The sequence below is a fragment of the Mycetomoellerius zeteki genome, unplaced genomic scaffold (assembly GCF_001594055.1).
Source record: "Mycetomoellerius zeteki isolate Tzet28-1 unplaced genomic scaffold, Tzet1.0 scaffold92, whole genome shotgun sequence".
Lineage (NCBI taxonomy): Eukaryota > Metazoa > Arthropoda > Insecta > Hymenoptera > Formicidae > Mycetomoellerius > Mycetomoellerius zeteki.
In genome coordinates this window covers 184,125-209,464 of record NW_017257958.1, presented here as the reverse complement: position 1 = coordinate 209,464, position 25,340 = coordinate 184,125, and the positions used below count along the sequence as shown (strand labels likewise).

Genomic DNA, 25,340 nt, shown 5'->3' with positions numbered 1-25,340 from the left:
TCCAGTCTCTCGCAATCTATTAAATGTCAACATAAACACTCTTCGGTTTGGCACTCTTCTGTTTGGAAATCGTCGTGCATATTCTCGCACCGCCTTTAAAGCATTACCGTTGCAGAAACCGTATACAAAAACCATATCAGCATATTCACTATTAGAATACGTACGCGGCATATTGCAAAAGACAAAATTCATCTACTGTTAAAGGCTTTCAAAGAGCGACTGACAAATTCATAACAGAAAGTGGAAAATGTAATCAAATATGTCGGTGCTAGATATGGCAAGAAATGTAAACATTTTTTTTCGATTTCTCTGAAACGGAGCAAAAACGAGCATATGTCTATAGGACTTTTTTTCTTAGTTTTTTACTCCTCTACACGCTCCCGAAGTTTTGCCATTTAATTTGGAAACACCCTGTATATATATGTATATCAGGTGTTTCAGACCACCTGTACCACCCTTTTATTTTCGCAAGGTCTAATCGAAAACGTGTTCAGACAAAAGTTGTAGGGTTTCAAAAGATCTATTTCCTGGTGCTATGAGTTTGACCTTGGGTGACGTCGCCAAAGTCACATCGATTTTTTTAAATGGAACCCCCTATTTTTCATTACATTTTTCTTGTAGCTTACCTCGAAAACTTTTCAAAACACTATAATAAGATATTTTTTCATTAAGTATTTTTCGAATTATAAAGCTCGAAAGTTACAGTACAGCCGGCATTAGCATTACGCAAGGTGTCCGACCGACGGCTAAAACCTCTTGAATATTGTTCAGGATCATGACCTGGATAAAATCTTTGTCAAGATCAAGGCCATTGAAGATTATTCCTCTTATTTTCATTTTTGCACTAAAAATTCATTTTTACGTAAAATTGGAAATAAGATACAATCATCAATGGCCTTGATCTTGACAAAGATTTTATCCAGGTCATGATCCTGAACAACATTCAAGAGGTTTTTAGCCGCTGGTCGGATACCTTGGGTAATAATAATGCTAGAGATACTTCCAAGCTTTATAACTCAAAAAGTATTTTATGAAAATGAACTTAATTATAGTGTTTTGAAAAACTCGAGATAAACTACAATATGCAATAAAAAAATGAGGGATTCTATTTAAAAAAATTGATGTGACCTTGACTTGATCTTGGCGACGCCACCCAAAGTCAAACTCATAGCACCAGGAAATAGATCTTTTGAAACTCTACAACTTTTGTCTGAACACTTTTTCGATTGGATCTTATCTTGCAAAGATAAAAGGGTGATACAGGTAGGCTGAAACACCCCAGTACATAAATATAATTTTATATAAATTGGTAAATATAAAACGGAGGAAACGTTGCAAATGCAAGCCACTGGAAGTACGTTTGTGATATATAATCTAATACACGTATGTAAAATATATATATATATATCTCCTATTTATACATTATATTTGCCGAATGTATATAGCGTGCAGTGATCAATTATTTTCGTGCAATATAAAATGATATCAGTTGATGACACATCTGCCATCAAGAGATCTACCTGTTCTTTTTAATTGAACTTCTTGTATGACATCATCTTCCTGTTTTTCTTTTCACGTTCGAGAAGAAAAAAGAGAAGATGAACTATGCGAGTTCAGCTAAAAAGAACAGACTTAAATTTATACCACTCCTTTAAAAAAAAAAAAAAAAAATACAAAGCAACTATAACGAAAACTTTAATTTATGAAATTCTTAGAATTACATTATCAATTATCTCTAAAAATTAAACGGTAATATATTACGAATTAAGACGGGTTACAAGCCTTGTACACAAGTAGTGCACAAAATTGGAAAGAGGATGTACAATATATTCCGAGGCACATTACACCACCACACAATAGTAATAATATTTGTGTACAACTTTCTAACGAAAGTATATATGAATGTGTTTTAATATTAAGTGAACGTGATTTTTGTTTGCAATACAAATTATAATATAACGTAACAAGATTTTAGGATTCATGAGCAAATGATGGTTTAAAAAATGAAGAAAAAGAAAAACGAGTAAACCTCAATTATTTAATCGGTTTTCTTATCACCACTCGATTGCGTAAGTTTCGTATATTCCTTAGTCAAACGATCGTATTCCTTCGTGAGTGACTCCGCCTGCGATTTTACTGCTTCTTTATCCTTCCTTTCTTTAGTCAAATTACTCTCGAGCTCCTGATTCTTCGCTTGCAACTCCTTAATTTGAGTTTTCAATTCCGAGACAGCTTTGTCGTGTGCCTCGTTGGAATCATTCTGTGCACTTTCCCCAATTGTTCTCTGGGACAACAAGCTCCTGGCTGTGGTTGTCGCCGACTGAGCCTGCCGCATGGCTGCTTCGTTTTGCGCGAGTAAAGAAGCTTGAGCAGATATCAGGATGACAAGACGGCGTATCACTAAGCTCAGAAACAGCGCAAAGCCGGATATGTAGAAATTCCTCTGTGCGCGAAACAATCTCATATTTTCTGGAAAGAGGGTATAAATGTAAGCGTTAGAATAGTGACATAATTTGTAACGTAATTAGGAGTCACAAGAATAGGAAATTCTTGTAATGTACAAAAAGGAACATTGCGAGATACAAGAGCGTAAAGGGTGATTCTTAAGTATTCTAAGATACAAAAAAATCGCCTCTTAAAATTTTTCAGAGTACTTAAGAATCACTGTGTATAATCTACCTTGCATTTCGATGTTCAACTGATGATGATGCTCTGTGTGATCCAAGTTCGTAGAGTACTTGCGCATCTCTCGTATGGCGTCTAGCAGAAAGAGAACCAGAACGCCCAGTAAGACCACAAAATAAATAGAAGCCTGATTATTTAAGCTTTGCAAAAAGCGAGACTTGAAGAACTTTTGCCATCTGGTCGGCGAGGCTACTGGAAGCACCAAAAGGAGAACGATCGCAACTTCGATATAGAGGAAACCAGCTATGAGCGTCCACTGTAAACTCATGTTTGTCTCTTACTCTATCTCTGCGTTTAGATACCTAAAAAAATGATAGAATATACGTGTCAATGTAATCTTGATATCTCTCAACATCTTGAAAATGTTTGGAAATCAAGTAAGTATTTATTGGAATTCCTTCTTGCCAGCTGAATCTTATCTTTTACTGACAAATAAATCACTGTGCTTCCTAGCATCTACAAAATGCCTATGCAACAGGAAGTTTTAATCTCAATTCTATTCATAAAAACAGGCATAAGGCTATATATATATATATATTTCTACCAATATAGATTAACTTTTTAACCTTGGTTTGACTTACTATCTTATTTCAAGTTTTAAGAACTAGAAAAAGATGATTAAATTAATCTGAAACTAAATTTAATCTACATTGATAAAAATGGACACAAGTCCGTTCCTCTTATGCCATTTCCCCCAATGCTAGTTCAACTTCAATCTCAATACAACTAATATCCATTTCTATCAATATAGATTAACTTCCATGTTGGTTAAACTTATTTTTGTCTTCTTATATTTTTAAGAATTAAAAATAGTTTTAAAAGTCATTTTTTTCAAATATTGTAGGAGGAAAATTAAAATTATTTTCTCTATGAAAAGAAGCAAATATGGTAGATTTTACAAACATATAAGAATTTTTCTATCCTTAAGAAAGAAACTGAGAAAATTTCTGGAAAAAATGGAAAGAACCGGATTTTTTGGAAATTTTGAAACTATATTTAGAAAAAGATGGAGAGTAAGTCGAATTAAAATTACAGTTAATCTACGTTGGTAGAAATGGTCATCTCTTCATCTTTTTCTACTTCTAAGAATTAGAAAAAGATGAAAAATAAATTGAATTGAAATTTAATCTGCATTAGTAGAAACGAGCATTAGCTGAATTTCTAGCACTATTTTTTCTTTTCTAAAGCAGAGTAAAAAAGGAAGAAAAATAAATTGTGCAAGAAAAGTCCAACTAGAAAAAAAAAAACAGGTTGACACTTAATATATTTCGCGCTGCGACGCAATTATTAAATTAACTTCTCGTGGAGTGCATGCGAAGAGAATTGACAGGATGATACGTGATTTTGAATCGGATCATAATCAGTCATGACGCGACATTTCATTGTGATGAAATGACACGATCAGAGAGAGGATTCGTGGAAATCTCGTCGATCGGCCTGCTGACCATTTTCAAAGCCGCACCTGTCACGTTTCGGATGTGTGACAGACACGATCCGCTCGCGAAAATAAAGCACGTCGTCAGGTAAGTCGAAGCTCAACAATCCAGAGATTGGAATCGTCGGCTCTCATCGGCTCTCCGGCACGCCTCTAAACTTAACACACACACACACACACATACGATACGAGGATATATCTGATATATTTTGAATAGCCATTTAAGGAATGAATCCTCGACGTATTTATCAGCTGGCGTTTCGTTTGCCCGGATGACCGGCGGCGAATTTCACTTGTCAGCCGTGATCAACCGCTGCCAACGGATTCACCAGGATCATTAATTTCTTACGTGGTTTTCCCCTGTGAGATAAGTGCAACGGCAAGAGGATTGGAACACGTCGTCGGCCTCCGGCGATTTATGTGACGCGCAAAGTGTACACGAATAGGACTGTCGACTCAAAGTGCGAACGTCCCGTCGGTAGTTTTATAAATAAACCGTACCTCGTGACGTCACTCGGAATCCTCGCAAAATATACGATTTTCTGCATCGCTTCTCCGTCTCTCTTTTTCCCTTCCTCTTTCTGTATTCCTCTTCTCTCTGTCACAATATGCACACGAACGCTTTAAAGCGTTTTGGATTGGTCGATTTGTAAAATTCTTTCTTCTGATTGGTCCATCAAACGCTTCAAAGCACTTGCTAGTGAGACTTTACCGTGTTCCATTCGAAATTTACTGCCAGTACTGAAAATGCTACGGTTTACGTTACGTACACTATAGATTTTCAGTACTGGCAGTCAATTTTGGAACACAGCCTTTGACCACAGTCACAGGCAACCGTGTGAATTACGTCAATTTCTATCACGTGATTTAAATTGACGCCGAAAATGAGCGTCGAGCATCAGCATGAAAAGGTACCTTTAGAGTTAACCGTGAGTTATGAAACTGGGCCTTAAAACACCTATTGTAGATCCGGGGTTAATCTCAAGCAATGGCTGCGTTCAGCAGACTCAACAGTTTTGCAACCGTTTTATGATTGTCTGCTGAGATAGGACCATTCTTCTAGATCTAAAAGTATGATCCAATTAGCGCGAAGGAAACTTACAACAGTTGCAAAACAAACGTTCTGCTGAACGCACCCATTGGCTTAAGATGCTAATACGGCTCTCTGATTGGCTCATGCATTAGTGGATGGACGGGACGGACGAACCATGAAGTAAGACTAAGGAGACGTAACTGTGTAGATTGAAAGTGGTCCCGAAAAATGTTCCGTGTACCGCCATGTCCGCCGAACGGAATAACTTGCAACATTCCATCGCCATATTGAATATTTATATGTGTGCAGTATACTTGCGACTGTATCGTACATATGTGTATTAAATACGTGTCTCCTAAAAAGTAGAGTAGCTTGCCCTCCTAAAATCTTAATAAAAATATACCCATTCGTCGCGTTTTCACTCAAAACGAAAGAATCTGTAAGAAAAATGTGGCGATCGGCCTTGTGAACCGAGTTATTAAGCGTTAAAGTTCGAGACTACAGGTTAGGATATTTGTCATTCCGAAAATAATGGAAAAAAAAATAAAAATAAATAAATAATGGAAATTGACAATAATGGACCCAATATTCATATAAAAATAATATATTTTATTAGTTATATACTTTTTAGCTTTTGATAAAGAACGATAATGTAAGTTCGTTCGTTTTTTTTGAGTTTCGAGAAAACGCGACGAATGGGTATATTTTTATTAAGATTTTAGGAGGGCAAGCTACTCTACTTTTTAGGAGACACGTATTTAATACACATATGTACGACACAGTCGCAAGTATACTGCACACATATGGTCTGTTTTCTGTTCCTGCACTAGGCTGCACTAGAACTCTCTTTCTCGCTTTCGTTAAATATCAAACATACATCTATCTCACTTTAAGTTCCAAAAGTATACACTAGTTCAGCCACAGAAAACAGACCCTTCAATATTCAATATGGCGATGGAATGTTGCAAGTTATTCCGTTCGGCGGACATGGCGGTACACGGAATATTTTTCGTGACCAACTTTTTTCTCCCTATCCTATCTAGTTAGGTCTCCTTAGTCTTACTTTATGGGACGGACGGACGTATGTATGCATGTACGTATGTATATATGCACCTGTCAATCTTGTCAATCCTGTCACGCGCTGTCACGCGCTGTCATGGCTTCATTGTTTACATGCTGAACGTCAAACCCGTCGGATCGATACCGTTTGCAGCAGTTTGCAGGTCTGTACATACACGCACGGATGCTGACGAATGCGTCCGAATGCGTCCGACCGATGAGCTTCTAACGACGCGTGAAGATGCTTGTACACGTGTCTGATTCGTCGTAGGAGTGCAGTACGATTAATAAGTGGCAAACGCGTGGCGAAGAAGAGAAGGCAACGAGGCAACGAACTAGAGAGAAAGAGAGAGAGAAAGAGGGGGTGTGCGTCGGGGTATGTGAACGGGAATCGGGAAAAGAACCGACGAACGCCGGGTTACCCGGGTACGACGCGGCGAGACGCGGCGAGACGCGGCGATGGATCACTCGTAGTTCTGTAAGTTTTGTTCCGACAACGCGATCGAGCCTCGAGAATATATTATATTCCCGGTCCCGCGCTATCCCAAGTTAAGTCTATGGGACACAACGTCGCCAGCTGGGAGATGATACGCACGCGGGAGGAAAAGTCGAATTTCGACGGTACGGACGGCACCGAGGTTCAGCATACGATTATGAACATGAACAACATGGTAGACGCCAGGGCCTGTTACAAGCCTAGCGGCAAAGTGAGTGTCGAGTTTAAACACGAAATTAAAACGCATCTAAAACGAGGCAACTTTGATCAAATCCTGATTAATCCAACCAGTGGAATCGATTTCTCACGACGCAAAATTTCTTACTATGCAACTCGTCGCTAATCCCATCTTTTTCTCTGTGTGTCAAACAAAGAAGTAACAAGAATTTACCCTAATAATTTATTTATTATTTTAATATAATTACTTGGATAGAACTGTTAATTCTATTGTTTGCAGTAACCCTTTAACCCTTAGCTGGCGATGGCTGGATCATTCAAAATTGAACGAATATTTGTTAGTTTTCAAAGATTATTTTTATATCCCCTTTATATTATTACGAGAGTATCAAAAATCAAACTCTACTGTTAAAAGAAAACTGCTACTTCTTTCTTTATTTATTGTATTTATACGCAGATCTACTTTTTCATTATCTAACGGTGAATTCAATCATTTGCACTATACTAGATTAATGCACGTCAAAAGGTATATTCTATATATAGTACCTAAATGCACAATGGGTGTATGGTTAATACAGGGTCTCCTCAAAAAGGAATTTTACTCTAGACTTTAAGGGCATATATGGAAATAGAACAATAAAAAAAAGTTGAAAAGTCCTAATAAATGTAAGTGCAAAAATGAACGGTTGCCAAGATATCTCTCTTGGTCTTTGTTTAAACGATAAAACATATCGGAATTAGAATAAACAGATATGATTTCGACCAAATCTGACAAACTTACTGTTTGGATGAGGCGCAACCCCACACTAAGTTGTTCCTCAGAAATTTATTCAGAAATCCATCCGAAATTTGTAAATAAACTTTGTTTTTCTCGTTGTATAAGTCCATAACCCTTAAAGTCCAACCCTTTTTTACGGACACCTTGTATAATCAACATTGACGATGCAGTAACGCATGTATATTCTGTTAAATAATGTGACAGCATTATTGTTAAATATTTAATTGTTTAAAATATTAGATATGTTTTTTATTTAGCTAAACTAATTCACACTTTTTGCACTTCAAGTGAAATAGATATATGTTTGAAATTTGTCAAAAATGAGAAGAAAAGTTCTGGTACAATCTATACAGGTCACACAGGATGTCCTTAAAATGCAATAAAAAATATTTAATCTTTCGCGTATAGCAGCTTTCACCGCTCTTTTAGTACGTATTGATCTAGTGTAACGCATAGCAATCGAATTTGCTGTAATAGAATATATATTCAAAAGTGGCCCAGCTACGGTTCTCCAAAAGTTAGGGTCTGTTAGGTTCCCTTTTCTGAGAATTGACAGAACCATATCCATTTCTACCGATATAGATTAACCTTAATTTTGATTTAACCTATTTTTTATCTTTTTTTTCTAGTTCTATAAGAAAATTAGACCAAGAAAGAAATTAAACCAACCAGATTAAAGTTAATCTATATTGGTAGAAATGGACATTTTCAGTATTGCATATATTATTTGATAAGTTAATCGGGATTCGGTCAAAGTAGTCCATCCAGTCCCCCTTTACAGGAAGTTGTTTGTATGGAAGATTTTTTGCATGCAGCTCTCTGTAATTTGCATAAATTTCATATGGCTATCATGATTTTCGTGTATTATAAATAAAGGAATGATTTTGAATCGATTCAGCAATAGAATCTGTAGCGTCAACGGATCATTGTGTCTTAAGCATCAATCTGTTTCGTAGGGTAGTTGTTATAATTTGTCGCGTGCGCATGTGATGTACAGCTGGTTTTCTTCCGGCCTCTTCCGTTTTTTTTTTTCTTTTACATTTATCGTTAGTCAGAGATACATGAAAATGTACCTATATCAGAGCGATGGATAAACGTTCAGGTTTGTAATATTCACACTATGATTTATTTAGCGAAATGTTTTGCACTGAAACTACGTATTTTTTACTTAAACGGAGCTTATTTAAATAAATCCTGAATTATCCCAAGCTTCAGAGAATCGATATACAGGATGTCTCCTGCTTTTTTTTTTGCTGAAACTAATTAGCTCTTATTCTGTAACGTACTAGTATATCAGGAAGATTAAAATTGTGATTAACAGAAGATATTTGGCAGTTTTATTTGAGTTGTTATATTCTGTATACTCTATACTGTATACAATAGAAAATTTTGACATAATTTTATCTGATTTTACAAAAAAATGGCGAAAAAATCAGATATTTTTTAACGATGTTTATTTTCGTGTTAGAAAAAAGATAATGGAACCATTTAACATTTTTAATATCTAAGTCATGGAAGAAGAGATTGAGAGAATTTAGTTTCAGCAACTTTCCATGGGGTCTGCCGCTTGGCTAGCAAATTCAATAAGATCATCGTTCAAGAAATAATCATATTTCTGTTTCTCTTCTATGTGTTCCTCGTGAGTCATTGGTGGCACAAATGAAATGGAAAGCAGAAACCTGAGTCCAGGTTGTAATTTGTATTGCTGAATGACACTCGCAAAAGTATCAAACTCTCAATATTTGTATTTCATTGATAATAACGGCCCGAATAATGAATGTTGCTATTGTCGCGTTAAAGGTGCGGGAGGTAGTACTGCATGACACTGCAACAAACAACGGGCGACAGGCGTCAGGTTCTGCGAGCACTAAGCACTACCAGCACTAGATAGTCACTCGCCTTTGTCAGTTAGAAGCGGAACGGTCGGCGTGGCTGAACACATTCGCGCTCGATAGCGCTCGGCTCTCGCACGGTAGATCTCGACAGTTGTTCTTTTCTGTGCGACGAGCGCGTCAATCGGTCGATCTCGTAATCGCTCCGAGCATCACGAGGAAGGTGAAGAAACGCAAGTTGCTCGCATGGCGCATCCGGGTGTACGTATCGCAATTTAAACATTAAAACTCCGCAGACAGTTTTACATCTGGTCAAAGACTATCACGTATCTGTACGTAACTCCTGATTTTTCTTGACCTCTTTGGTTTCGTAATACTACCTACCCTCGGTCGTGAAGATGAATCAAGTCAAAAGACTTGACGCAATCTATCCGGCAGCCGAGTAGAGCCTCCGCGCTCGAGGACATGTTAATGGCAAAAACTGGCGATCAGAGGCATAAATGTTTGACTACGTTTTAACTCGCAAGTTGTATGCTATACAGTCCACATGGCCTAGATTGTAGATATAGCACGCGTGATATAAGCGTGCTATACCTACCATCAAAGAAACCTCTATCCCTGCGCATCCACATATGCCTGCAGTGGCACCGCCAAGATAAGTTATCCAGTTTTGACTGTCCGCGTCGTTTGTACGAGCAAAGTGTCGATAATTGGAAAATTTAACGACTCAATACTTGAAGCGGTTGATGTTTGGCGAACGGCTTTCAACGGGGTTTTTCCGCGTTGAACCGTTCTCTTCGGTAGAAAACTATGGTCATTCCAAGTCTTTCCGAATTGGAAGGAAAGTGGTTGTTACATTCAGAAAAGAGAGAAGGTCTCGTTAGCAGGATCATCGCTGGCTCGGTAACGGCGCGATCGTTGCGATAACTCTGCTCGAGTCTATATAATGTCTAATTACGCGAGTTAATTTGATCCCCGTCACATTCCCTCCCTTAGCCCAAGTTTATTAGGTACTTTAGAAGACACGGAAATTGCGGCCGCGCTTTGACGAGCTTACTCTCATGATTTTATATGAGTTGTTAATTAGACGCCTGTCTCATTTTCCTTTGTTTCTTCTAGTAAGCGCGACGTGAGAGAGAGAGAGAGAGAGAGAGAGAGAACGGCTCGTGTAGTTGGTTGCAATATTATCCACACCAGTGACTCTTTTTCTCTCTTTTCTTGTTTTTCTCCCTCACTTTCCCTTTCTCTGCCTCTTTCTCTTTCTCTCTCTCTCTCTCTCTCTCTCTCTCTCTCTCTCTCTCTCTCTGTTTCTCCAATCACCTGCACATGCATGGGTCCCGGCTTGTCGATTACCGCATCCTCGTTGTGCACTGGCGACAATCGTCTCACCGCGCACGTGTACTCGTCGAGCACCGGCTGTCCTGGACACCAGATCCCGATCAGACATGACCAACGATAGACGGGTGAGTATTATCTCTCTTGTTCTCATAGAGTTCCATATGAGAATTAAAATTAGATGAAAAACGCAAAATTTCTGAGCTATTAAGCCTGCGATTTGTATGAGAGATCAATACTTAGGATTACATCACACGTTTAAAGTGGTCCTTATAGAGACCCTTTGAGAGAGATTAAAGGGAGTAATTTTTAGTTTGGCCTGCATCCAAAAAACGATCCTAAACTTTATCAAATTTATGCTTGTGCACGTTGAGCGAATTGTTTATAGTTTTTTAAAACGGCTTTATACAAAAGTCCGCGTATCGCGGAATCTCGTTAAAACCGCAATGCTTTTCTTTTAAATTTAATAGCTCTCTTACTTCGAAAGTAACGCAACTTACTCTATAAATTTCTTGGAGTAAAATGAGTAAAATCTTGCTCCAAAAAAGAGTACATCTGCCACTTTTATTGAAGAATGCAAATTTTTTAGTAGTGACTTTTTCAATAGTGACAGTATTTTAACTCTTGGAGTGAGATTTCATTCCAAGAAATTTAGAGAGTAGAAAATGTGATTTTCGAATTATTACTATATTATGAATAGGTCAAGTAAACATTTTTTTTATTCTATCAATCAAAAAAGTGAACTAATCTCATAAAAATCGACGAAATTATCATAACTTAAAAAAGGTGATTTTAAAAAATCGTCAAAATTAAATATATGCACTAGTGCGTCCAACGATTTTAAAAAGCGTGATTTTTTTAAACAAAAATGACAAAACTGATGAAAATATTTCATCATGTTGATAATATATGTATAGGTATATGTATTCTTATTATCGATCCATTTATTTGATTAGGGAATAATTTTCTATCAAGTTGAAAAATACTTTTTCCCCTTTTCTGAGAAATTTAACTTTTAATTGTATCTACTTAAAACAAGGGAATGATATGTCAAAATTTCACGTACTTCTCTTCATGTAATATAAACTGTGCATTTCATGCGTAGAATAAGTGAGGATATAAAATATCGCGTCTTTATTGCGTTACCTATACGTAATAACGAGGAAGCCGCAACGCGATTACATAATGTACCGGTTATTGATTTTGATTACGATACCCTGCCCACTTAGCACACAAGGTGTCCCAGATCGTACCGAGCAGTATTTTATTTACGTTTTCTTTGATCAATTTTGATCTAATCTTTTCTCTACAAAAATAACGATAGTTTTCAACTTACAAGCAAATTTTTAGGAGCTATAAACGCAAATCTTTCATTTAACTTTAAGTGGATTTTAATTCCATTTAATCTCTACATAAATTAGCGTAAAAAATTAAGACTTGTGTGAAAGACAGATTCGAATAAATTCGGAAGATCCTGCGCGCCTGATGTATTTCGGAATTGATCCTTCGCCGCGATTCTTACGCAGTTTTCGCAGTTCGCTTGATTGTCTTCTTTTTTTTCCATGAGAAAAATTCGCACAATTCGATCTGTCTCACCGCGCTACACTGCACACCGCGGTAAAAATACGTCGATTCACACGAATTCAAGAGATTTCACATTCGTGCCATCAATTAGTCACAACCGCGTGTGATTCATTAGGGTTTCTTCAGGCGCAATTCAAGTGCAATTTCAAAGAGAGAAGAACGATTAGTTTAAAAACTAAATAGATTAAAAAAATCTTTGTTTAACACTTAATTACTTGCGTAGTGTGTCCAGAAAATCCTCGCCTTATAAATTCACCGAGTGTATGAAAACGCTATTTTATATATACATTATATTTAGTGTAAATTGTTTTGTAATTAAGAAACATATTTTTTACATTTATATCTTTTTTATCTTTATCTTAAGAATGCTAGGTTGGGTAGTAATTAGTTAATTAGTTAAAAGTAAGAAAGTGTGTTAGCTTTTACTTAACTTGGTTAATTTTAAACGAGTTCATTTTTAACTTCAACCTCATTTACAAGTTATTTTGTAAGATACATTAATTTTAATTTATTAATTTATTAACTTTTTTCTAATTATAAATTAAAATTTTTTTCTTTTTGACCGTCAATATTTGTTTTAATCTGAAACATTAGACAATTACTAAAAGTTCAATGATCGTAATGAGCGTTCTGCTTTGTGTAATATTAGTTGCATTTCTTTCGAGTTTCAAAAAAGGAGCAAAAAGAAAAGTTTATTTAAAAGCGTCATTTCGTTGACTAAATTTTTATTTAAATAATGTGCTGCAATACAGATTTTTTGTAATAATCATTAACATCTATTTAATAATCACTATCTTCAACTGTCCTTTGTTAATTTTTTATCATTGAAGAAAAATACATTTCCATATAAAAAACGTATAACAATAAATAATATATATCTCTTTAGAGCATTTTATATTTAATTTATTCAATTCATACTGTTATTGTTATTTTATTTAGAGTAATTTAATTTAATTTCAAAAAATTACATTTTAATTTAATTTTAACTCAACTTTTACGTCAGTAAAAGTTGAGTTAAAAAGTTACTACCTAAGTTAGTTTTTGTTCGTGCAACTTTTGACAGACCTAAGTTAATAGGCCACTAACTTTAACTTAATTTAAACTTAAATTTAATTTAATTTAAAAATTAATTTACCCGATCCCGAAAGGGTGTATAGAATATTACCAATTTTTATTTCATTGTAAATGTTGTAAATGTAACATCAACTCATTTTGTGCAGACTCTTTCAATCGTTATTTTTATACCTCATCGCGCATCGTCCGTTCTGCGTCGATTCCTCGGACTTTGTTCTCGGAAGCAATCGCTAAAAAATATGCAATTGTCAGCCGCGATAATGAAATATCTGTATTTTCATTCGTGATGCCGGCAACTTTCTTTTTTACGGTTTCTGAGTAAGAGAGAGCCCTCTTTAAAATCGTGAATGATATTATATTTCTCGCATTGTACATTATATTGGCATGATGCTCTTCGTTTCTTTCTTTTCTTCTTACTGACATGATTTTATCACTTCGTAAGGTTGCAGTAAATATTCACAACGTTGTTCCGACGAGCCCTGCGATCGGAATATATAAAAGTAAAATTTAAAAGAGAACTAGAGATGAGTAATAAAGTGAATAAATAGCCCTGGCGAAAAAATTTTCACGAAAAACAACGTAGATTAAGACAAGATCTTAGAGAAATACTTAATTTTTCGTAGATATTCATAGAGCGGCGTTTATTTGTTTGAAAAACGAAGAAATTCTCCGCTCTTTCCGTATACATCTTCTGATATATTCTGGTATATTGCAAGTTTTTACAGAACATTTTTTCATATCTTCTATCATACGACAAACAACGCCACTCTACGTCCCACGAATATCTATAAAAAATTAAGGATTTCTAAGGCCACTCTACGTCCCACTATAAATATCTATGAAAAAAAAACTAAGAATTTTTTAATCTTGTTTCAATCTATATACTTTTTCTGTACTAATTCGTAAAAATTTTTTCTGCCAGGAAAAATAAAGACAGTAATTGTTATGTGTTTTCTGAACTGTTTAGACGTGATTTTTAGATTAAATATCGATGTATCGTATTTAGTAGATTATTGTATTAGCGGTTGAAGCAAACTCAGCAAAATTGCAAACCTCCGCCATACTGCATTTTAATATTTTGATATACATAGTTGCTCGTTCTATTAGCCTTTATCCTTTTTTATTTGATAAAATGGATGTTGAATGATATTTATAGTCGTGGTTCCGCGGCGTTCGAAGCAGCAAGTTTCGGCACGTTTACGGCGTGCCAGCCAAAAGGGAGAAATGTTACGACAACATCAAGATCACAAAAAACGCCCACGATTCGCAATTCTGCGCCGTAAATCCCAAGTTCCTGGCCGTCGTGACGGAGGTTGCGGGCGGCGGAGCGTTCCTTGTGTTATCATTAGATCGCGTGAGTTGTCTGCGCCTTATCGATTTATCGATTCTAGTCCTGCGTAAGAACAAAAGAATATTAGCTAACATCGCACTATTGGAGTCTGAGAAAATAAATTCAAATTTTTTCAAATGTTTCTCGCGGATGTTTCAGATAATAATATTCTAAATATCTTACAATTAATTACAATTAACGGATTTTCATATAAAATATTTATGTCGCGTTATGTCAATACATCAATCATTTGTTACACTTGTTGCAGACTGGGCGACTTGACTTCAATGCCAGCCGAGTAACTGGACATACCGGTCCCGTTTTAGACATCAAGTGGAATCCATTCAATGACAACATCATCGCGTCCTGTTCCGATGATTGCACTGTAAGAAAAGTTTTGCATACAGGAAGCATTTCCACTTGCATCTCCAAAGCTTACGGGAGATTTTTGTAAGAATGTAAACTATACGGAACGTAGATTAGAAGATGTAAAATTTACTCCTAATTACTACATATATTCAATTTTCCGATGCTGACATCAAAGTCTGTAATACAGTTACTAATATGATTTAATGGATTTGTGAGCTTATATTGTCTAAAAAGCACTTCATTAATTTTAAAGAACCAATGTGCTATAAAAAAAAAAGTTGAATACCAAGTTTATTTTAATAACGATAATTCAAATTTGCAGATGCAATATAAAGAATATAATTGAGTGGGTCTAATAGATCCACTATCAGCTCCAGAGGATTAGGCTAGAAGTGAACACGAAGATTTTTTTTTATATCTAGATAAAGTTGTGGCATATACCTGATGGCGGATTGTCAAGGAATTTGACCGAATGGCTGATGGAGTTGCAAGGGCACAAACGACGTGTCGCTTATATCGAATGGCACCCGGTAGCTGAGAATGTGCTTTTTAGCGCCGGCTTTGATCATCTTGTTATCGTATGGGATGTGAACAGATGCGAGGCAGTTAGCGTCATCGATAGACATCCTGATGTAATTTATAGCATATCTCTAAATCGTGACGGCAGTTTATTGGCGACCACTTGCAAGGACAAAAAATTGCGCGTTTTTGAGCCAAGGTCCGGTATCGTAGTTTCGGTAAGAAAGAACGAAATTTACAGTCGTAAACATATCTATTTAAATTGTATAAGTTCATCTTTAACACTCTGACTAATAATCACAAATATAAAAGAATTACAATATTTATCTCTGCTAAAAATTATGGTCTGTGTACACACTTCTCTTGTATGAAGAAAGGTGCGCATTTAGCATATAGTTATGTCACACACATATTCTATAAATAATAAGACTCTAAATTTTTGAGAACATTCGAATTGTGTAATTTATAATTTTCTATCTTTTATATGTGAATTTCCACAATACATAATTTTAATAGTGCACCAATTTCAGTGCGTTGACTCTTACTTGCCTTTAGTATCTTTAATTATTAATATTCTATAAAATCTCAAAAATAAATTTGTGCATTTATCGATAAAAGTGAGGGATTATAAATACTCCATCTTAGATCTTTCTATTAAATTTTAATAAATCTCACTTTTAATAGGAAGGGGTATGTCATGCTGGCACGAAAGCCAGCAAGGTAGTATTTCTTGGCAGTTCCGGACGTCTTTTGACTACTGGATTTAGCAGACATTCGGATCGACAATACGCGATATGGAGTCAACATGATCTAACTGTCCCACTGACGTGCGAGACGATAGATTCATCAAGCGGAGTGGTTTTTCCATTTTACGATAATGATACCAACATGGTGTTTTTGGCCGGAAAGGTAAAAACGTATGGCATGTGTAGTTCGGACTGTTGTAAAACTCACTGCGTTGTATCATTTTCTGTAGGGTGATGGTAACATTCGATATTATGAAGTGGTTAACGAAGCACCCTGGGTGCATTATCTCAGTCAATTTATATCGGGAAATCCTCAGAGAGGATTGGGGGTAATGCCAAAAAGAGGCATTAATACCTCTTTATGCGAGGTATTCAGATTTTACAAGTTACACGCGACTCGTGGAATGTGTGAGCCGATCTCGATGATAGTACCACGGAAGGCAAGTTAATACTTGATGTTTTTTTTACATTTTTTTTAAAAGGTGCATATTAAAGAAAACTAAGTTATATGTTGTAGAGTGATCAATTTCAAGAAGATCTGTATCCTGATACAATTGGAACGTGTCCCGCATTATCGGCTAGAGACTGGACTAGCGGCATGAATAGCCCGCCAGTCTTAATCTCTCTTAAAACAGGTCCTACTCCTTTCTCCAAGCTAGAGCTATTTAGTTTACTCGTTTTTATATTTTCCATTAATACGGTATACAGTATTAAAATTCTATCGAGCAGTCACGTTAATGGATATCGTGCTATTATTAGGCGGGAGTATCTCTACGCATAAGCCACGAGTATACAAGCCACCGCAATTGCCTGCGACCACTGATCTGAATAACAAAAAGAAATTTGCGTTCCTGTCTACGGAAACGATACCGGATTACAGACCGGTGGAATTACACGATATGTCGGAAAAAAGCCAAAAAACATCCAGCAATCAAAGCACAAAGTTTCAGCAACTTCAGCAGAAGTTTGGAAATGTCACTATACAGGTACGAGCGTAATATATATATATATATACACACACACACACACACACACACACACACACACACACACACACACACATTACATTTTTTACATAATTTTCGTATATATTTTATATTTGAAATATTTTTTCAGAAGAATATTATATCGTCTTCGCTTAATGACAATAAAGTTATGGAGACTGTGGACGTTCCAAATAATGAAGCAGAACTTCGTTTGGCATTGGCTCGTCAAACTGACGAATTGAGACTGGTACGCCGGCAGCTCGCTAATAGCCAACTGCGTGTTAAGGAATTAGAGGACCAAATACGAAAATTGCAGCGTCAACAATAAAGTTTATAAACTCGCTTCGACATCTGCTTTGAATAAGACTCTTACAGCTTTACTACACGTGATTATCAATCAATACTTAAAGTTTCTAGAATATTTACGCACCTCTAATAATGATAAAGAGCCTAAGCTTACGAGAACTTTGTACTAACACGCTTAGGGGACTTTAGCTTTGTCGTATTTATACACAAAGAAATATTCGCACAGAATAATTTTTACTAACTTTTCTTAGAATATCTACAATCTTTATGTAGAATAAAATTGTCGCGTTAATCACAAGGGAACAGAAACAATAAGCTGCATTTGTTACATAAAAATTGTACCTGTTTACGCACATACTTAGATGCGTAAGTCGGATATTAAGAAGTTAAGAGGAACACAATACCTTTAGACAAATGGCAGCGTAAAGATAATTCATGATGTCAGTTAAATGACTTGAATATTTTACTTTTTTTGAAAACAATATTATATTGTACCATTAGTCTGTTAATCAATTGTTTATTTTTTTCTATTACTATTTTTGTATGTTTATTAGTTAACTGACGTATTATTTAATATATTGTGCTTTATCATTAGAGATATTTCGAAAGACAGTATTTCTTTGCGTATTATCACGATTATTATTGCTTCTATTTGCATTGTAAGTTTATCCTTGCAACGCTTAAAATGATTTTTGTTGCCGATCTATTATACAATCTACAAAGCTGCTATGTCATATTATATGTATGAGTAGTATGGACTAGCGTGTTAATGTATTAAGCATTTTGCTATCGCGTATATTTTTCATCACTGCCATCCACTGCCATGATGTCGATGGCAATAAGATCTCCAAATCTATAAATGCAGTGATAATATCTAATAAATGTCGCGATTAATTAAAAAAAAATTAGCTTAAAATTCCCTTTTATACAATAAAATGTACGTTCGTGCAATCTCGTTAGCAAAATCATTAAACAATGTACCTACAATTGATGATATGAAAATGATATACATGTATATTTTTAAAGGAATTCGACGTTTAACGCGATGATCAATGTTGATTTAATTTACCTGAGCTAACTTCAGGATGTATTACACACATTTTAAAATAATGAAAATATGGAAAAATTACAAATTACTTTAGCATTTAAAAATAAAAGTTTGGCGGCAGTTTAGAATCTGAATCAAAAATTATTTCAAAAGTAGTATTTTTTATTTTTGATCTCTCTCTGATGGAAACGTATAGAAATTGTTCTGTAAATAAACAAAATTTGTTCATTTGCAAAACAAATGATCTCTGCATCACAATGAAACTGCATAAATAATTTTGAATGTTTAAAATATTTATGTAAAAAATTGAGATCTTTGTCATTATTTTTTAAACTTTAGTATCATAATAAAAACTAAAAAACTTTGAAAAAATATTGTTCAATAAGAATAGAATGTTACACAATTTTCATATGTATATCGTTATTCAAAATATAAGTTAACGTAATTGTAAAAGTGAGTAATACATCCTTAAAGGGGATATAATAGCAAATGTGTTAGAACATTTACTTTTAGCATTGTAGTTTTGAGAATCGTACAGAATTATATTTCGGCTTAATAATAATCAAGTTGTGTAATCATTTATACATATACGTTTATATATGTATTTTTTATACAATTGTGCAATTGTACCGTGGATAAATGTAGTACCTGCTATATTTCACATATCGCTTGCGAGCATAAAATTTCATTATTCATAAAATACAATAAGAATAACCTGAAACACTGATGATACACCAACATGTGACGTAGCATTCCCTAGTCTTTCTTTACTAGTTGTTTATTTTATCATCGTAGCTTTAATTACTCATAAATAAGATATTTCATTGAAAACTTCTTTTAGATACAACTTTTTCAAGAGCATGAAGTGTGCATTAAACAGTGCATTTTGTAGGCGGTAAAGTACATATTGCGAGGTAGTTTGTAGCTATATTTTCGATATTTATATTGCAAGAGTCTTGCAATATAAATTTCTATGATATTTGTAAGGAGATCATTCATTTTTGTGACAAACGTATTGTAACGAATTTATAAATTTCATTAGAAATTGTAAATTTACTTCTGGTGCAGTATCGTGACGCAATATGCCTGTATCATTTATATATAATATTTATACATGTCAATTAAATTATTATATTACATCGAGATCTCCAACCACATAATACCGTACATTAAACAGAAAAGTACCAAAGAGCATCATTATCTCGTAGATTACAGCCCAATTTATTATCAGCGTATGCCTGTTTAAGAGATTTGTGTACGAGAACAAGGAAGATGTATGATATATGGCAAGCAGAGATCTCATAATAAAAATAAAAGGAAAAACTTATAAAATTGTGTATACGAAACATTATTAATATATAAAATATTTTATTCGTTTTGAAATTTACGAACAGTAATCAATTTATTAATTTTTATGTATTACGTCAGTACATAGCAAAGTAAAAAAGTGCAATATATATATTTATATTTTTCTCTCTGATATAAATTGTGTATATCTTATAATTATACAATACTCTTTTAAAATTGTTTATCAATCGAATGGACGGACATATTTCGTTTCGGTTCTATTATTTTGTTAAAAATAATCTATTATATATATATATATATATAAATTAAATATATGAAATATACAAAAATGTTAAATATATAATAAAATATACAGTTACACTATTACTCTTAAAATAATGGAACATTGATCTCTAATTACGTGATAAAGATATATATATATATATATATATATAGAAAAAGAAAATTTTTAAATACAGCTTTTTGAAATTTATCTTCAATCTTTTTTGGCAACTTTATTTTCAATAAATATAATTTACGTACGTATACCATAGAATTTCAATACTGGTAATGTATATCCGAACACAGCCTATGAACGAATTATTGGAGTATTCCTATAATATAATTTGAGTTTCAAAAAATATGAATGAATAATCATGATAAAATAATTCAAATATTTCAATTACAAGTAACAATCCTATTACACGGGATTGAAATATAAAGTTGCGAAAAAGATCTTAAAATTGATTATATTTTCTGATACCGGTAAGAAATATCTCATAAGTATCACATCCCGTGAGATGTCATTGGCAGTGAGAAATTGATCAAAATTTAATACCTTGCATGAGCATCTAAGTATAAATTGATACTTACGATTTAAAAAGGAATAGAAAAAGACGTTAAAGATTCATCGACAATAATGAAATAATAAATTTGTCAGATTCTTAACTAATCGTCAAGCCTCTCACAGAAACTTCTACCTGTGAAATAGCTTTTTCCAGGCTACTATTAAACTCGCTGGCATGATCCATGTATACATTATATCTGGCATGAAGGATATCGCTGAATTGCATCCGTCTTCGGAACATGTGAATACACAAGTGCGGTAAGTCAGCTTGTCACCCGGTTGTTTCACATAGTCGCAGTAGTTCCCCATGTGCACGGACGAGCAAAATCGCTTTGTACCAATACCACCTGTTTCCAGAAGTATATAATTTAATTATACAATATATTTGTCCCAAGTGAAACTACTTGTTTAATTAGAAGAAGCTTGAAAAGCTTCAGAGAGAACTTGATGTATTTTGAGACATACAATATCAAAGAAAGGAAGTTTGTTTATTCAAACGTGTATTCTTTTTGTTAATTTGAATTTGAAAGTTAATTTTGAGAATGAGTTGAGCAAAATGAATAAGCAGACTACGCGTGCATATATACATTTAAATTATGAAAAAATGTGATGTGCAGAAAGAAGTATAGATATATATATTCTTCAAGGAGATTCTCCAGCTTAAAAAAGTGAAGGAAAGTCACGTAACTTTTCTTATCTTTCAACACGAGAGTACAAAGAATGCAAAAAATGCCATTGCCATTTTCTAAAAAATATTGAATAAAATTCAAGCTGTAAAATTAAAATTTGTTATTAAAAAATATCTTCTTTATAATGAAAATGAATATGTGGAAATATTAAAAAAAAAAATTTGTTTATAATAATTTTATTTAACTTTAATTCTTTCATATCTATCTAACTCTGCAAAATTCTTATATTTTGTGTACAATTAAATTACTTAAAACCCTTCTTCTAGTAAGAATTTAAGCTATTTTAGAAAATTATTTAAAGAAAACTGTAAAAAAAATTTAAAAATCTGAAAAATTCAGGAATGCTTACATATTATTAATTACAAACTTATTCTTAAGATTTGTTCAAATCCTTATATTATGTGAAAGACTAGACCTTCTAAACCCATTTTAAAGAAAATAATTAAAATATCCTTTTTTTGCTAAGTCAATTTCAAAAGCTGAAAATAGATCACAAGTAAGTAAAAAAACTAATTCGTGTCAAAATGATCACTTTCAAGAACAGAAAAACAGCATCGTTTTTCTCATTCCTTCCAATTAACAATATAAATATCTAAATAAAAAAACTAAGTATCATATAACAATATATGAAATAAGAATCAATATTTAAGAAAATATCTCTGATATGACTTTTGCAAACCTCTTTATATATTTTAACCTCAGAATTTCTTAAACTGTATATTAAAATAAAGGATCAGCCTTCTTTGTTTCGATAAGTAATCGTTTCCATGTCAAAGATTCGGTATTGAAGGAACATTCATGCACACACTCGACAATAAATACAGATTCTTGTTATAAAAACCTCCGTAACGGCCGATCGATTTGATGCAATAACGTGCTCCGTACACATGACTACAATTTGCCGGCATCAAGATATTTTTAACCAATTCGCTATCCATGCATTTCCATTCATCCGCCGATGTACATTGATAGCAATCCAAGGTCATCACTTTTAATTTTAAGAAAGCAATGATTAAATTTCTAATTAAAACTACATGGCAATTAATGTTACACAAGTTTTCCATCCAATGCTACATCATAAAATAATAATTATGAAATAACTCTTAAATGTACAGCTCTAGAAATGATCTACTGCAATGAGATAAACAGGATTTTGATTAGTAAGTAATTTTTTGCAATGTGAAAGAGCATTCTCAATCGCGTCACAACTGAAAAAGGACAATTTTTAAAGATTGTAAAATGGAAATGACAAAATGATATTTAATTATATTAAGAATACATTCTTTTTGCCGATATTATTTGATTAGTCAATAACTTTCTATCAAGTTGAACAATATACAGTTTTCCCCTTTTTTAGAAAATTTAATTTATTTTTCGCAATAAGAATTAATTATTTACAGATTTTAATATGTCACTCAGCATTATTAAGATCGTTCGTGGATGCGAAAAAGCATCAAATTGTTAAATTGCTAGTCAATTTAACTCGTGATAGTACTGCAGTAGTTTAGTAGAGTTAGGGTTGGTTCATAATAGGCCTGTAATCTGTTAACTTTTTCCGTAATCTTTTTCCGTAAGAATTGACCAATCACAGTCGAATGAGAGGAGAACAATCGACTATGATTGGTTGATTCTTACAGATTACGGAAAAAGTTAATAGATTACGGCCTATTATAAACCAACCCTTAGCGTTTCAAGACCGAAAAATTATTTCGGCGCGCGTTTCAAAGGACTATATACATACATAGTATATAAATTCATACAGAATCGTACAAGCATTTAAGATCCAGCTAGATCGTTTAAGGCATTGATTTCTATAGTTTGTGTTATCACATATACGCGATCCTATAACATATTATATTGTTTAATTTGTTGAGTTGTCATTTTTAAAATAAGGGAGTGATATGTAAAAAATTGCTTATGATTCCAAGATACGCTCAAACATAATAAATATGTTTCAGCAAGTTGAAAAGATCTGGAAAGAATTCGGTTAATGCAGAATCGCTGACATGCTCGATTAATCTGTGTATGAAATACAATTGTTAGAAAGGTTAATCAGCTTTCCCTGCATCGCCACTATGATAGTCTGTCAAGCAAAGGCTATAGGAAATATCTTCGTTGTTGTTTACCCTCAAAACGGCCTATGTGCTTGACACAATATTGCGCTCCATAAACCTTGTCGCATGACCTAGGCTGAAGATCATTGTCACTCGTCAGGAATTCATTACATTGAAATGGATACTCGGTGCTGGTGCTGTTACATTGGTAACATTGTATGCTGTGTCCTGAATAAAAATATTATTAAATCGAATCTAAAGAAACAAAGGGCTATGTTGAGCCGAAACGCTGGATGTTTAAAAAAAAAAATATATATATATACTCGTTAAATAAAAATACAAAAGTTATTTACTCAAACGTTCAATATCTTCGACCTTTAATATCTTCATCCTCAGTGAGAACATAAATTGCGATGGTCACGTCATAAGCATAAAATACGTTGATGTATATTGTATACAATGAGAATAATCATCTTCTTTTTAACTCTCCAAATTATTACATGCATATTACAATCTATATAATCAATTCCGTGTACCGCTGTGTAAAATATGCAGAATTGAGGACACCCTAGGTGCAAAACCGTGTACTCTTTGACAGCAATTCCGAAATCCGTGTCTAAAGTCGTACCGCATCCTCGTATCCAACACACATAATTAAAACATGTTGTTTCGTTACAAAGAGAAATTAAACTTTATAAAACTAACGATACAAATTATATTAACCTTCCTCCTATGAAAGCCAGTACGAAAATCTTTTATCTATCTTCTAGAGACACAGACGGCAGTGAATTATTGTTTCATTCTTATTGTTTGCCAATATTAAATAAGGATGAAACGCGAGTCATTCTGTCATCTGGATCTTTTACTGAAAAACAAATCTTCCTTTGTATGAAAAAATTTCTTTTATTTTACATGTGTTGTATTTCGATTCTACAAACGTCTCTCACATTGCGCGTCACGTAAAATTATAGATAGATTGCTGTCCTGAAATCGGACGTAAATTATAGATTGTTCGAAGCGATCCGAGCATCCGAGCCTGAGATCTTTTTCTCCCCGAGAAAGAAGGCAAGCTTTTTTTCTACTTTTCTGCGACTTTTCGTTCTTCGTAGTCGCGCAGGTCGCGTTTAAAACGAGTTACGAGAGTCGAGACTCGAGACCCCACCCAAAGCGCGTCGTCGCGTTAACCTCACCTGTCTCTACCAGCAACGAGAGTATCGCCAGTAATATGCAGGCCGCGACGCAGCGATTCGTGACAGTCATTCCGATTCCACGGGATTGCGGTCTCCGGATCACCTTCCGTAATCTCGATCGTCGTATTCCCGTATTCCCTCTCCGTCCGTTTCCCTGTCGATCACGAAATTACAAAAACTTAAAATGACGTAAAGACAGGCACCGCTTAATGCTTATTCTCCACAATTCACATTCGGAGGATTACTTGAAGTTGGGGTACTTGGGGTTAGTCGGGGTTCTCCCAGGTTCTCCCAGGTTCTCCACAGTTCCCCAGCTCCACCAAGGGCACCAAGCAACGATTTCAAGATCTTCTTGTGAATTGATATGGCTCCCGCAAGCGGACACCCGCGATGTGCCGCGATAGCGATACGGCCAGTATCCAATGTAGCGTGATGTAGCGTGATCGAGGCTCGAGCGTGATGTAGCGACGCGTGGAACGCT

General features: G+C 34.5%; 3 protein-coding genes across 9 annotated transcripts; 1 reads left to right on the top strand and 2 right to left on the bottom strand.

Moving 5' to 3' along the window:
- Nucleotides 1–1,884: 1,884 nt before the first annotated feature.
- Nucleotides 1,885–6,761, bottom strand: LOC108730459 (B-cell receptor-associated protein 31). Of its 4 annotated transcripts, XM_018460177.1 has the most exons (4): nt 4,470–4,877; nt 4,148–4,278; nt 2,680–2,987; nt 1,885–2,469 (listed from the first exon to the last, which is right to left on the bottom strand). In XM_018460177.1, exons 3-4 carry the CDS (start codon nt 2,951–2,953, stop codon nt 2,039–2,041), a joined length of 705 nt encoding a protein of 234 aa, XP_018315679.1. In that variant the 5' UTR covers nt 2,954–2,987; nt 4,148–4,278; nt 4,470–4,877; the 3' UTR covers nt 1,885–2,038. The 4 variants fall into 4 exon arrangements, with proteins under 4 accessions (XP_018315679.1, XP_018315681.1, XP_018315680.1 ...); XM_018460179.1 differs by lacking the exons at nt 4,148–4,278; nt 4,470–4,877 and adding an exon at nt 6,267–6,761; XM_018460178.1 differs by lacking the exon at nt 4,148–4,278 and having other exon boundaries at nt 4,622–4,877.
- An 8-nt stretch (nt 6,762–6,769) lies between these two features.
- Nucleotides 6,770–18,237, top strand: LOC108730458 (coronin-2B). Of its 4 annotated transcripts, none has more exons than XM_018460173.1 (10): nt 6,835–6,919; nt 10,615–10,958; nt 14,645–14,842; nt 15,087–15,203; nt 15,610–15,924; nt 16,391–16,615; nt 16,683–16,892; nt 16,970–17,087; nt 17,212–17,438; nt 17,569–18,237. In XM_018460173.1, exons 2-10 carry the CDS (start codon nt 10,941–10,943, stop codon nt 17,764–17,766), a joined length of 1,626 nt encoding a protein of 541 aa, XP_018315675.1. In that variant the 5' UTR covers nt 6,835–6,919; nt 10,615–10,940; the 3' UTR covers nt 17,767–18,237. The 4 variants fall into 4 exon arrangements, with proteins under 4 accessions (XP_018315674.1, XP_018315675.1, XP_018315677.1 ...); XM_018460174.1 differs by lacking the exon at nt 6,835–6,919 and adding an exon at nt 9,152–9,756; XM_018460172.1 differs by lacking the exon at nt 10,615–10,958 and having other exon boundaries at nt 6,770–6,919.
- A 2,604-nt stretch (nt 18,238–20,841) lies between these two features.
- Nucleotides 20,842–25,340, bottom strand: bou (glycosylphosphatidylinositol anchored membrane protein boudin). Its single transcript, XM_018460148.1, has 4 exons — nt 25,105–25,340; nt 24,860–25,013; nt 23,742–23,897; nt 20,842–21,273 (listed from the first exon to the last, which is right to left on the bottom strand). Exons 2-4 carry the CDS (start codon nt 24,927–24,929, stop codon nt 21,056–21,058), a joined length of 444 nt encoding a protein of 147 aa, XP_018315650.1. The 5' UTR covers nt 24,930–25,013; nt 25,105–25,340; the 3' UTR covers nt 20,842–21,055.

Coding starts and splice junctions, on each gene's coding strand:
- bou (XM_018460148.1), bottom strand. CDS start 24,929: ATGACTGTCACGAATCGCTGCGTCGCGGCCTGCATATTACTGGCGATA. Junction 23,898..24,859: donor CTCGTTGCTGGTAGAGACAG/GTGAGGTTAACG, acceptor ATTTTTATTCAG/GACACAGCATACAATGTTAC. Junction 21,274..23,741: donor GCACATAGGCCGTTTTGAGG/GTAAACAACAAC, acceptor TTCTGGAAACAG/GTGGTATTGGTACAAAGCGA.
- LOC108730458 (XM_018460172.1), top strand. CDS start 6,770: ATGGGACACAACGTCGCCAGCTGGGAGATGATACGCACGCGGGAGGAA. Junction 6,920..14,644: donor GTTACAAGCCTAGCGGCAAA/GTGAGTGTCGAG, acceptor TGATATTTATAG/TCGTGGTTCCGCGGCGTTCG. Junction 17,439..17,568: donor TTGGAAATGTCACTATACAG/GTACGAGCGTAA, acceptor ATATTTTTTCAG/AAGAATATTATATCGTCTTC.
- LOC108730459 (XM_018460179.1), bottom strand. CDS start 2,953: ATGAGTTTACAGTGGACGCTCATAGCTGGTTTCCTCTATATCGAAGTT. Junction 2,470..2,679: donor GTTGAACATCGAAATGCAAG/GTAGATTATACA, acceptor CCCTCTTTCCAG/AAAATATGAGATTGTTTCGC.